At 36.8% G+C, this 13,624-nt stretch overlaps 1 protein-coding gene across 2 annotated transcripts in view; it reads right to left on the bottom strand.

Annotated features, from left to right (window-relative positions):
• The window catches only part of TDRD5 (tudor domain containing 5), a 62,921-nt gene that overhangs the window by 19,174 nt on the left and 30,123 nt on the right, over window positions 1–13,624 (bottom strand). For both annotated transcript variants that reach the window (XM_010992906.3, XM_031435686.2), the window contains exons 9-12: window positions 13,016–13,228; window positions 12,420–12,486; window positions 2,365–2,565; window positions 1,699–1,857 (exon numbers count right to left, since the gene is read on the bottom strand). In XM_010992906.3, the coding sequence (XP_010991208.3) occupies window positions 1,699–1,857; window positions 2,365–2,565; window positions 12,420–12,486; window positions 13,016–13,228 (640 nt within the window). The remainder of the gene's footprint in view (window positions 1–1,698; window positions 1,858–2,364; window positions 2,566–12,419; window positions 12,487–13,015; window positions 13,229–13,624) is intronic.

Raw genomic sequence — 13,624 nt, 5'->3', positions numbered from 1 at the left:
TTCGGTTCATGAAAATGCTACCTCATTTTCTAACTTTATCCATGACCCTACTACGTCTTCCCATCCTGCTAAACTAGTTCAGGCCAACAAACATCTATTGAGTCCATATTATGAAATGTGTATGGGGTAGCTCTGTGGATATAAAGATAAATGCAACAGTTCCCAGCTCTAAAGGAACTCAAAATATGGCATGAAGACACAATCAGATAATCACAGCACAAGCTTCAGTATAGAGTCAACACAGAGATTTAACCAAAATATCACTGGGGAAGGAAGGTATCTGAAAAGATGCAATAAAGGAAATAACACAAACTGTCAGGATGCCTAAAAGAAGAGTAGGGAACCAGGTGCACAGAGGTAGACGCATGTGTGGCACATCTGTGTGTGCAACATGTGGAAGCCTTGATATGTTAAAATACAGGCTGGGGTGGGACAGAGGAGCTTTAGGTCTCATCTCTTTTGCAGAAAAGATGCCTTATTTCTTAGGACTCAACTATGATTATCTGAAGACATCAACAGAGTGATAAGATATTCTGAAAACTTTTAAAGGTGAATTCAATTCATTATTTAAGAATCGGGAAATATAACTGTTCTAATCAAGTTAATAATGACTAAGAAAAATTCAGGCTTCAGAAAAGTTTCAGGGACTAAACAAGTTCAATTAATTTTAACTAATTTTAAACTAGGAAACTAAAATGTTGATATCGATTTAAACATGCAGCAGTAAACATTCATACATATTTTTCAGAGTAGGTTAATCTCCCAGTAGTCAAATGGCCTTTCTTATCTTTTCTAATAATTAGTAAATGTCTACTAAAAAAATATCATCGCTAAAATTTTAAAAATTCGTGTAACATACTTACACGAAATACTATTTTCACATTTTATTCAAAGTAAAAAGCCTTGTGTCCAAAAAGATAAATTCTTGGCTCTCAAAATGAATGCGACCTACATTATTAGCCCAGTACTTGTAACTGTGAGGAACATGTGACTCAGAGGACATGTCTGTTTATTCATTTGTTGAAAAATCATTCCACTTATTACTTACTAATGTGCTTCACTTTACTTCTATCTAAAATGGGGATGTGAAAGCACCAACCTGGTAAACTAGTTCTGAAGATTAAATTAACTAGTACACGCAAGTAAGTCGTTAGGACCGTGCCTACCATACGGTACGAGTTCAGTGTCACTATTAGTGTTTTTTTTTTATTATTATTATTGTGGGATGGAATAATACATAATAGTAATATTATTGTTATTACTGTGGGTAAGAGTTGCCAAAAGATTTATAGAGAAAGTAAGAAATGACATTTACATGTGAAGAAGAATCTGATGAGAAGAACAGCACATGGGTCGGTGTAGGCGGGGCCACAACTGCCCCAAGGCAGTAGCAGAATTCAGTGTGTGAGAAATCGTGCAGGGAGCAGCACGACTGAAGCAAAGGTTCAAACCAGCAAATAATGAGAGACAAGGTAACTCTGAAGATGACCACGTAGTTCCCAAACTTTCCTAGGTTTGAGATGCCCCAGTTTCCTCATCTATAAAATAGGGATAACTGTGGTCACTATGTCACAGGGATGTTCTGAGTATTAAATGATATATTTCAAGTGCTTTTACAGTGTTTGGCGTATAGTAAATACTCATTAAATATTAACAATAATATAAAGAATTATAATAATATTTCCAAAAATCTCTTACCAGGGTATATAATTCACTCTCTTTTGATGGTGGACTTATCTCTCGGTCTTCATTAAAATAGTGCTGCTGGGAAGGACAGCCCAGTTCTGTCAGGACAATGTCCTCGGGCCCTGCACTGGATTTAGTGTATAAAGCTAAAGGGTTGAGGTCTCTGAAACCCTGGGATTAAAAAAAAGAAGAAGGAAGAGTTTAGTTTCTCAGAGAAAAAGTGAAAAAGTTAGCACTTCATAATTTTCAAATGTTGTGGGAAATGTACTATCTTCTAAAATTTAATAGTTAGAATTTTTTCCATATTGATAGCTTTGCCTAGCCACAAAAATGATCAGCATCAACATGAATGGTGATGCAGACATTACCATGAGTAATTGCAAAATAAGAGAGTGTTGCTCCTGTCTAAGAAAACCTCAGAGAATTAAATTCTTGATAGGTAGAATCCTCAATTATTCAAGGAAAAAGAATTCACATTCTGAAGGACAATAAGCCAAATGTAGTGTTTTGTGGTCATCTGAAAATTAAGAAAGTGCTCTGAATTAAGGAGGCAGGAATCTCACAGATGTCTCCAAGATTAAAAAATAAATCCAATAACTTTCCATATTAAATTCTCTTATACCCTGAAGTATTGAGATTAAATAAAACACATTACAAAATACATCCAGAATGCACCACCTTAGAAGGGACATTTTCTCGGCATACAATGGCGTGGCCCTCTGTTCTTAGGACATGATGGAAATAGATGTCTTCATTTGAGGATGTATCACACAGAAAAATATTAAGGATTCCATCAACATATTCATCCACTACCCCCACTAATGGCTTCAAACCACACAACTTCTGGAACTGCAAAATAGCTCTGGATGTCCAGTGTTCCTGAAATATAATCGAGATACGAGATTCAGACAACAGATTCAAACAGGAATTATACAAACCATATACAAAAATGAATTCCTAATTAACTAGAAATTTTAGTGGAAAAATAAAACCATGAAAGTACTAGAATAATGCACTTGAGGATATTCATGATTTGGGGATGAGAAGAGTCAAAACAAGGGGAAAATGATATAAGGAAGAAGGAAAAAAAAGAAAAATGATGAAAATGGGATTATGGAAAAAGTTTATTTTTATGTGGTGAGAACCTTTCATGTTAAGAAATGGTTCAGTTAGATTATTGGACCAACGCTTCCACAGAAATAACTAAAAATTCTAGATAAGGTATTTTTAAAATATGTCTAAAAAGTATCAAAGAACTGACAAAAGAGTAACAAATTATCTGGCCAAAATTAAAGGGAAAGTGGGACTATTTTTGCCTTAAGGGTATCTGAAAATCCAGGCAAATTTAAACGTTGGTTTTGATGGTCTCACAGGTCAAAGAGGACAGAAATCAAAGTGTCCAGCCATGGTAGGGAGTAGAGAGGAGAACTTTCCTTTACTAAGCTGAGTTCCTAGGGGCACGCATTCAAGATAAGGGGGAAGAAGTAAATCAGCCTTCACATGGATTTGCACCTCAATTTTCCCATCACCTGGGTGGTACGCAAATCCTCAAGTTGTTCATTTAAATTAACATGGTTCCACACTGATTGTATTCCCAGGTACCTGGCAGGAGCTAAAGTGTATCTCTCTGGAGGCAGGCAATCTCAATCTGTATTCAACCATTCTTACAAAATTTTTTTTAAAGTCAATGAGCAGTATATATAGGCAAAGATAAAAAAACATATAAAGAAACAATGAATCACAAGAACAAAGAGAAACAACATAACTAAAACAAAACTTCAAAAACTTTAGATATCTGAATTTCTAGATGAATTGTAAGTTTTACACTTAAAGTAAAAACAAAGAAACAAAATTAATTTGAAAGGTTCTGCAGAGATCTGCAATCTATTACAAATTGATCTATCGGAATTAAAAAACCAAGAGAACTTTTAGAAAGTGAAAATATAACAACCAAAATTTTAAACCTAATAGGTTAATAGAATTAAAGAATAAATCAGTAAAGCGGAAGATATGAAAGGTAAGTTGAGAAGGTTTAACACACTTTTAATTTTGGTCCCAGAAAAAGAGAGGCAGAAACAGAGAGAATATAACTGTAAATATGGAGTAGAGACAATGATTGAAGAGATAATGGCTAGGAATCAGCCAAATTTAATGAAAAGTAGCAGAGCACTGATAAAAAAGAAGTCCAAAGAACCACAAAGTAGGATAAACAAGAATAAATCCACACATAAAATACTAGAACTGAAGAAAATGGTTTTAGACTTCAGAAACATGGTAGAGGAGAAGAAACTACCATTGTCTCTCCCCTTCAGTCTGCATTCAGTAAAGCGTCCACAAGTTAACAAAGGTGTCTCAACACAACAGGACACTGGAGAATTCCACACATCTGTTCATCCAACGGTGGGGGGACTGGAACACAAAGAGGGGACGAGCAAGCAGCAGAGTCAGTGCCCATGACCCCAGACCTCTGACTGAGCCAGCAGAGCCCACAGATTCAGAGCACCCAGCAGCAGCAGGAAAGGCGGTGCATACATCTCTGACCACCTGACCACATCTGGCAGCCATGGCCACAGGTAAGCAGGCAGCAGCAGCAGTGGGGCCTCTGCTCTGTGTCCTCCAGCCTCTGAGGTGCCCATGACACGGGCCTGCCCACCATCCCCCTCCTCCCCTCACAGCAGAGCCTGTCACAGGGGATCCCAGGCACAAGGAAAGAGCCCACTATCCTGGTGATGACAGCAGCCCTGGCAGAAGTAGGCAGCTGTGACCCTGGTGGCACAAAAAGCAACAATGAAGGCACAGAGCCACACCTCTTACAGAGAAGGTGGAGGCTGGGAAGTGCCACCCTCAAATATAACCAGAGGCAGCTCAGGTAAGGGAAACCAGAAACTTGCATGATGGTACCACCTGCCAGAAAACGAAATAAAGGAATCCTAACTCTTAACCTGTCATTTAATATCAAATCTACCAGCAGAGAAATAATTCATCATCAAACAACATGAAGAACCACAGTAACACCACAAAAAAGAAAATGACAATTCTCCAGAAACCAAATGAAGTCAGAGAATATTGTGATCCAACTGATAAAGAATTCAAAACAGCTGTCATGAAGAAACTCAATGAGCTAAAAGAAAAAGGCAGTTTAATGAGCTCAGAAATGAAATTAATGAACAGAAGGAATACTTTACCAAAGAGATTAAAACTCTAAAAAAGAACGAAACAGAAATTCTTGAACTAAAGAACTCAATAAATGAGATAAAGAATGCATTAGAAAGCACTGGGAATAAAGTGATCATATTGAAGAGAGAATTAGTGATCCTAAAGACAGAAATCTAGAAGTGATACAAGTAGAAGAGACAAGAGAAATAAGGTATTCAAAAAAATGAGGAAATCCTACAAGAGCCATCCAGCTCTTTTAGCACATGCAACATTAGAATAATAGTATCCCAGAAGGAGAAGAGAGGGAGAAGAGAGCAGAGAGATTACTTAGAGAAATAATACAAACCTGGGGAAAGAACTGGATATAGAAGCCTGTGAAGCTAAGAGAATACCTGGTTACCTCTACGCAAAGACATTCTCCAAGACATAATATTAAAACTGTCTACAGTCAATGGCAGTATTTTAAAGACAGCTAGGGATAAAAGGAACCTACAAAGGACTCCATTATGCTATCAAAATCCCAAGGATGTTTTTCACAAAAATAGAACAAAAAATTCTAAAATTCATATGGGATCACAAAAGATCCTGAATAGCCAAATCAATCTTGAGTAAAAAGAACAAAGCTAAAGGGAGGCATCACACTCCCTAATTTCAAACTATACTACAAATCTACAGTAATCGAAACACCTTAGTCCTCGCAGAAAAGCAGACACATAGATCAGTGGAACAGAAATGAGAGCCAGAAAGCAAGCCACACACATATGGACAACTAACTTACAACAAAGGAGCAAAGAACATACAATGGAGAAAGGATGGTCTCCTTAGTACGTAGTGTTGGGAAGACTAGGCAGACACAGGCGAAGAAATGAAACTAGACCACTATCTCACACCATACACAAAAATTAACTTGAAATGGACTAAAGACTTGAATGTGAGGCCTAAAAATCCTAGAAAAAAAAATAGGCAGTATGACCTATGACATCAGTCTTAGCAATCTCTCTCTATATGTCTCTTCAGGCAACGGGAAAAAAAATCAGAAATAAACAAATGGAACTACATCAAACTAAAAAGCTTTTGCACAGCAAAGGAAGCCATCAATAAAATGAAAAGACAATCTATCAAATGAGAGAAGATATTTGCAAATGATATATCTGATAAGGGGTTAATATCCAAAACATACAAAAACAACAAAAACAAACAATCTTGTTAAAAAATGCACAAAGGAATGAATAGACATTTTTCCAATGAAGACATACATATGGCCAACAGGAACATGAAAAGGTGTTCAACATCACTAACAGGGAAATGCACAACAAAACCATGATAAGATAGCACCTCACACCTGTCAGAATGGCTATTACCAATAAGGCAAGAAATAACAAGTATTGGTGAGGGTGTGGAGAAGATGGGACCCTCATATGCAGTGTTGGTGGGGATGTAAACTGATGCAGCCACTGTGGAAGACAGTATGGAGATTCCTCAAAAAAAAAATTAACAATAGAACTGCCAAATGATCCAGCTATCCCTCTTCTGGGCACTTATTCAAAGAATATGAAAACACTAATCTGAAAAGGAATCTGCACTCCCATGTTTTGTGGCATTATTTACAATAGCCAAGATAAGGAAACAACCCAAGTGCCCATCAACAGAGGAATGAATAAATAAGATGTGTATATACAATGCAATACTGCTCAGCTATAAGACAAAGATGATGTCTTGCCATTTGTAACAACATGGATGGACCTCAAGCATTTTCTGCTAAGTAAAGTAGGTCAGATGGAGAAAAATAAATGCCATATGATTTGACTTACGTGAAATATAAAAAACTAACAGACAAAAATAAAATAATGAACAAACCAAACCAAACAAAAACAAATACATAGGTATGGAGAACAGACTAGTGGTTACCAGAGGAGAAGGGGTGGGGAATTGGGAAAAGGGGGTTAAGTGTATGGTTACAGATGGAAAATAAATTTTAGGTAGTGAGCACATGGTAGGGTGTACAGAAGTAGAAACACAATGTTCAATATATGAAACTTATATAATGTTACAAATCAATAATAATTTTGTTTCCTAAAGAGTAAATATACAAGTTTCAATTTCATTAGCAGACCGTTTTAACATAGTCCTGAAAGAGTTAAAAGCATACTATCCTCTGAAAAAAATACCCTGGATTACTGAAGAGGTCTTTCTTCTATACAGACAGCAAACATCTATAAAATAACGATCTGTTCCACTTAAAAAAAATAAAGCTAAAGAACACAAGCGACAAATACAAAATCTTAAAAACAGCTACAGACAAAAAGGACATTGTCTTCAAAGGAACATGCATTAGAGGGACATCTGACTTAAATAAGATAACGGAAACCAGAAGCCAGTGTAATGATACCTTTTGTGTGCTGAAGACATTAACTACCAATCTAGAATTCTATACCGACTGAATATGTTTTTCAAGAGTAAGTGCAAAGTCTTTTCAGGTGAACGTAACTAAGTCTGCCATCAGGAAACATGAAATTCTGAACACACAGTTCAGGCTCCCACAGGGACCTCTCCTTTATGTGGCCCACTGTTGTCTATGGCAGCATAATCTAATAAACTCATTTTCTATTTTCAAAAAACAAAAAAAGATATAGTTCAAAGAGAAAGAAAATGTTCCCAGAGGATTTGAGCAGCAAGAATCCAGAGCTAAGAAACTGAGAAATCATTTGCAAAAATTTTCTCCCATTCCGTAAGTTGTCTTTTTGTTTTACTTATGGTTTCTTTTGCTGTGCAGAAGCTTGTAAGTTCCATTAGGTCCCATTTGTTTATTCTTGCTTTCATTTCTTCTAGGAGAAAATTTTTGAAATCTATGTCAGATAATGTTTTGCCTATGTTTTCCTCTAGGAGGTTTATTGTATCTTGTCTTATGTTTAAGTCTTTGATCCATTTTGAGCTGATTTTTATGTATGGTGTAAGGGAGTGTTCTAGCTTCATTGTTTTACATGCTGCTGTCCAGTTTTCCCAACACCATTTGCTGAAGAGACTGTCTTTATTCCATTGTATATTCTTGCCTCCTTTGTCGAAGATTAGTTGACCAAAAGTTTGTGGGGTCATTTCTGGGCTCTCTACTCTGTTCCATTGGTCTATATGTCTGTTTTGGTACCAATACCATGCTGTCTTGATGACTGTAGCCCTATAGTATTGTCTGAAGTCTGGGAGAGTTATTCCTCCAGCCTCTTTCTTTCTCTTCAGTAATGCTTTGGCAATTCTAGGTCTTTGATGGTTCCATATAAATTTTGTTATGATTTGTCCTAGTTCTGTGAAATATGTCCTGGGTAATTTGATAGGGATTGCATCAAATCAAAGGCTTGATCTCCAGAATATATAAGCAGCTCATACGACTCAATAAGAAAAAATAAACAACCCAATCCAAAAATGGGCAGATGACCGAAACAAGCAATTCTCCAAGGAAGACATACAAATGATCAAAAGGCACATGAAAAAATGCTCAATATCACTAATTATCAGAGAAATGCAAATCAAAACTGCAATAAGGTATCACCTCACACCAGTCAGAATGGCCATCATTCAAAAATCCACAAATGACAAATGCTGGGGAGGCTGTGGAGAAAGGGGAACCCTCCTACACTGCTGGTGGGAATGGAGTTTGGTGCAGCCACTGTGGAAAACAGTGTGGAGATTCTTCAAAAGACTAGGAAGACTTACCATATGACCCAGGAATCCCACTCCTGGGCTTATATCCAGAAGGAACCCTACTTCAAGATGACACCTGCACCCCAATGTTCATAGCAGCACTATTTACAATAGCCAAAACATGGAAACAGCCTAAATGTCCATCAACAGGTGACTGGATAAAGAAGATGTGGTATATTTATACAATGGAATACTACTCAGCCATAAAAACCGACAACGTAACGCCATTTGCAGCAACATGGATGCTCCTGGAGAATGTCATTCTAAGTGAAGTAAGCCAGAAAGAGAAAGAAAAATACCATATGAGATCGCTCATATGCGGAATCTAAAAAACAAAAACAAAAACAACAACAACAAGAAAAAAACAAAGCGTAAATACAAAACAGAAACAGACTCATAGACATAGAATACAAACTTGTGGTTGCCAAGGGGGTGGAAGGTGGGAAGGGATAGACTGGATTTCAAAATTGTAGAATAGATAAACAAGATTATACTGTATAGCACAGGGAAATATACACAAAATCTTATGGTAGCTCACAGAGAAAAAAATGTGACAATGAATATACATATGTTCATGTATAACTGAAAAATTGTGCTGAACTCTGGAATTTGACACAACATTGTAAAATGACTATAAATCAATAAAAAATGTTAAAAAAAAAGAAACTGAGAAATATGTAACTAAATCTAAACGGATATTATTCTTATCTAATGCAGTTATTTTCTTGAGGGGTTAAAAACAGTTACATTAATGACAAAACAAAAATAGATCAGAAGAGGACATTAAAGAAGTTGGTGTTCTAATGTCCTTGCATTGCTACATATACATGTTGCATTTCCTAATCACTGAAATAGCATAGTGGAATGATTTAAAAATTTCTTCAAAATAAGGCATGTAAGGTAAGAAAAAGAAAGAGTAAGTAAGCCAGTGATTTTCCACTAGGGCCACTAGGTTCTCTCCAGTGCTTACAAAGTTTGGTTGTCATCTAAGGATGTGAGCAGACTGCATCCGAACACTGATTTTGGAATGCACTCATTCTGTGGCTCCCTCCTTTTAAGATTACCCCCTAAGTTCTAGCTGTTCCATCAGTCCCAAACAATTTCCCCTAACTCTTCAAGTCAGCAAGCCTATAGATTGGGGAGTGACCTCAGAAAAGAAGTGGAAAAACTCCTGATCTTTTCTACTGCAGTTTGACTTCCAAGGGTAGACCTCTGTTTTTCTGCCTGCTGTGGACTTTGTATATGAGTTATTAGTCCCACCGTGCCACTCTGTTGCTACTTGGCCATTACCAAATGCATTCACTATTTCTGAAACCAGAAAAAAAAAAAAAACAGAAATAAAGCGAGATACATTCATTGGTTAAAGAAGTTTAGTGAGCACCTACAGGCACTGGAGGTACAGTGGTAAACAAGACAGACGATATTCCTAGTCTTAGGAATTTTCAATGTTGTATGTGAACAAATAATTAATACTCTTACGAAGTGTTAAGAAGATAACATAGTGTTATGAAGATAAAACAAAGTGACAATGAAGGACTGAAGAGGAAGGGCTAGTCACGGAAGTCCTTCTTGGGGAAATAACAGTTGGGCTTAAATCTGAATGACAAGAAGGAGCCAACTATGAGGAGCCCTTGAATAAGCTATTTCAGTGATCAGGACAGGCAAAAACCCTAAGGCCAGAAGTAGTTTAGGAAGGGAGTAAGAAAATAAAGACAACCAAAGACATACAAATGGCCAAAAGGCACATGAAAATGATCAATATCACTAATTATCAGAGAAATGCAAATCAAAACTACAATGAGGTATCACTACACACAAGTCAGAATGACCATCATTCAAAAGTGCACTAACGATAAATGCTGGAGAGGCTGTGGAGAAAGGGGAACCTTCCTACACTGCTGGTGGGAATGCAGTTTGGTGCAGCCACTATGGAAAACTGTATGGAGATTGCTCAAAAAACTAAAAATAGAGTTACTATATGATCTAGCAATCCCACTCCTGGGTATACATCCAGAAGGCAATCTAATTCGAAAAGATACATGCACCCCAGTGTTCATAGCAGCACTTTATACAGTAGCCAAGACATGGAAGCATCCTAAATGTCCATCAACAAAGGACTGGATAAAGAAGATGTGGTACATTTATACAATGGAATAGTGCTCAGCCATTACAAAGAATAAAATAATGCCATTTGCAGTAACATGGATGAACCCAGAGATCATCATTCTAAGTGAAGTAAGCGAGAAAGAGAAAGAAAACTACCGTATATCACTCATATGTGGAATCTAAAAAAAAAGGAAAAGAGAGGACACTAATGAATTCATCTACAAAACAGAAACAGGCTTGCAGACATAGTAAACAATCTTATGGCCACCAGGGAAAAGGGAGTGGGAAGAAATAAACCTGGGAGTTTGAGATTTGCAAATGTTAGCCACTACATATAAAAATAGATTCTAAAAAACCCAAATTTCTTCTGTATAGCACAGTGAACTATATTCACTACCTTATAATAACCTTTAATGAAAAAGAATATGAAAAGGAATATATGTATGTATATGCATGACTGGGACATTGTGCTGTACACCAGAAACTGACACATAACTGACTGTACTTTAATTTAAAAAAGAAAAGAAAAGAAAGAGAATCAAAAATGGAAGCCATTTGGCCGACATGAAAGTCATGGATATGGGCTATGGTTGGGTCACAAATTTAGCCCTGAGCTTCCAGATGGAAACCATACTTGGCATATATTATTTATAATACTCAAAAAATAAGAAGCAGACTGAACCAGTCTAGCAATAAAGGGACAGTTAAGTAGGCTATAATGCTTATTTACCTAATAGATTACTATGAAATCTATTTAAATTGAGAACTATCACATATAAATGTATTTATGCTATAATACTGAGTGGAAAATTGGAATGTAAAACAATGTGATTACTATTTTATGTAATCCTGAAAACACTACAAAACCCTTATCCCCAATATCCAATAAACTAAACTGGAAGAAACTCGGCAAATTTCTAAACTGAATGCATCTGATTGGTAGAATCACAGATTGCTTTTTCTTCTTCTTTCCTCTTTATTTTGTTGTTCAGATTTTAAAAATGTAAAGGAATAACCCATGAATATGTAAGCAACTGATGAGTTATTTAGGTTAAACAGACAAACATGATATAATAAATGTGTATGGCATGTATACTTAAGAGTTCTAAGGGAAAAAAACATAAAATTAGGTGCATCATTTTAACTACATAGACAAATGTATCTATATGGGTGAAAATGCCTCCCGCTCACCCCACTCCATCATCTCCCACAATGATGTCACTGGGTAACTCTTTACAAGACACATATCTGATTCCCATGAACACCCTTTAGATGTATCCCAGCATTTACAGGACAGCCTCCAGATTCCTGAACATGGGTAAGGGTCTCCCCTTAGTTTCCTATCTATTTCTCTGACATCATTTGCCATGCACCAATTCCAGCTCATTTTCTACTATGTAGCCAAACAGAACCACTTAAAATTCCTCAAATTTCAGATATTTCATGCTACGCTCCCTTTGACTGGAATGTCCTTCTCTTGTCCGTCCAGTTATAGTGCTAATTTTCCTTCAAAGTGTCGTGCAAACACCACCTCTGTTACGGGATCTTCTCTGATTACCTAGAACAGAGATGAGCACTCTGCCTTCCACACCTTGATCATACGCTGTAAAATTCTTTAGCAAATACAACACAGTACAATTATTTTTCTCTACAGGCCTATCTTCCATACTATCTACAATGACTTCTTTGAGGGCTCATTCCATGTTTTATTTTTCTATCCTGAGAACCTACAATTGTTCTTGGCATCCAATGTTTAAATGGAAAACAAGCAAACATACCTCCACTGGTCTCACCCAAGCCAAAGAACAAGGGATAGCCTGAGCTGGAAGCTTTGTGTAGCAGCACCTGCAACAGATAATTATATATATAAATATCTAATCATACTTTAAAACCGCATTTTATGGAATCTCTTATCCATTTCTTGATTTAAGCTTTTCACACCATTTCAGATCATTTTATTCATGCATTTAAAAATTAATGTCTTACACTTTATAGCAATCAAAGAAATGAAATTGTAAAACATAATCATCTTTGAAAACCATGCAATTAAAATATAGATAGGAACAGTCCAACCTTTATGCCTATAAATGCAACTCTTAGCATGAGCCAAAGAATTACTGTCTTAATAAGAGACTGAAATTTATCCTCACGGTCCATTCAGATTCACAGCCATGTGAAAGAAGACCAAGAGATTATAATCCAGCTATGAAACTAAATGATCATTTGCCAGACCTGCACTAAGAAGAAAGAGGGGTGGAAAGCAGGTAGGATGGAGGGAGGGAGGCAGGAGAAAAGGAAGAGAGATCCTAACACCACAGGGCTTCCGCAGTATGGTTCAAAACTTCAGCTGTCCTTATTAAATTTACTAACTCACTTGAGGAACCTCAGGGAGGACTTCTGAACAGTTCCAATATTTCCGAAGTCTGGGTAGAACACTTCAACTTCCTGCTTCCCGAGAACTCGATGGATAACAACCCGATACCACCACTTATCCTCAGAAATCCTTACACAGCAGAGATGCCCCGGATGGATAAAATGCTCGGGCATGGTGTATCGATCAGAGACCAGCTGATTCGAATAGCAGCGCCTGTGGAAATCCGTCACACAGAGAAATCCGCAGAGGGTGGAAGATCAAAGACCACTTTTACTGACATATCATCAAAAGCAGGACAGTCTTGGCACAAAGCAAGGGGGATAAAAATCCTCTCTTTTTCTGATTTGGTAATGCTTATTATGAATACCAATTAATTTTTTTATCCAAATCCCTTCCCTTTATCAACAAACTTCTTCAAATACAAACTTACTGAGAGACGATTATGTAACATTATGCCAGGTGTTCTTGGGTGGGAGATGAGTATACAATGTGGTTAACTTAGGAAAAAACATGGAATGCTTTTGGAGAGATATAAAATAGTCTTACATGTGACATCAATGTAAAAATCAGATATTGTTATTCATGAATAATCTAGAGTGACTGAAAATG

The sequence above is a fragment of the Camelus dromedarius genome, chromosome 23, assembly GCF_036321535.1.
Source record: "Camelus dromedarius isolate mCamDro1 chromosome 23, mCamDro1.pat, whole genome shotgun sequence".
NCBI lineage: Eukaryota > Metazoa > Chordata > Mammalia > Artiodactyla > Camelidae > Camelus > Camelus dromedarius.
This window is presented reverse-complemented; position numbering and strand designations above follow the sequence as displayed.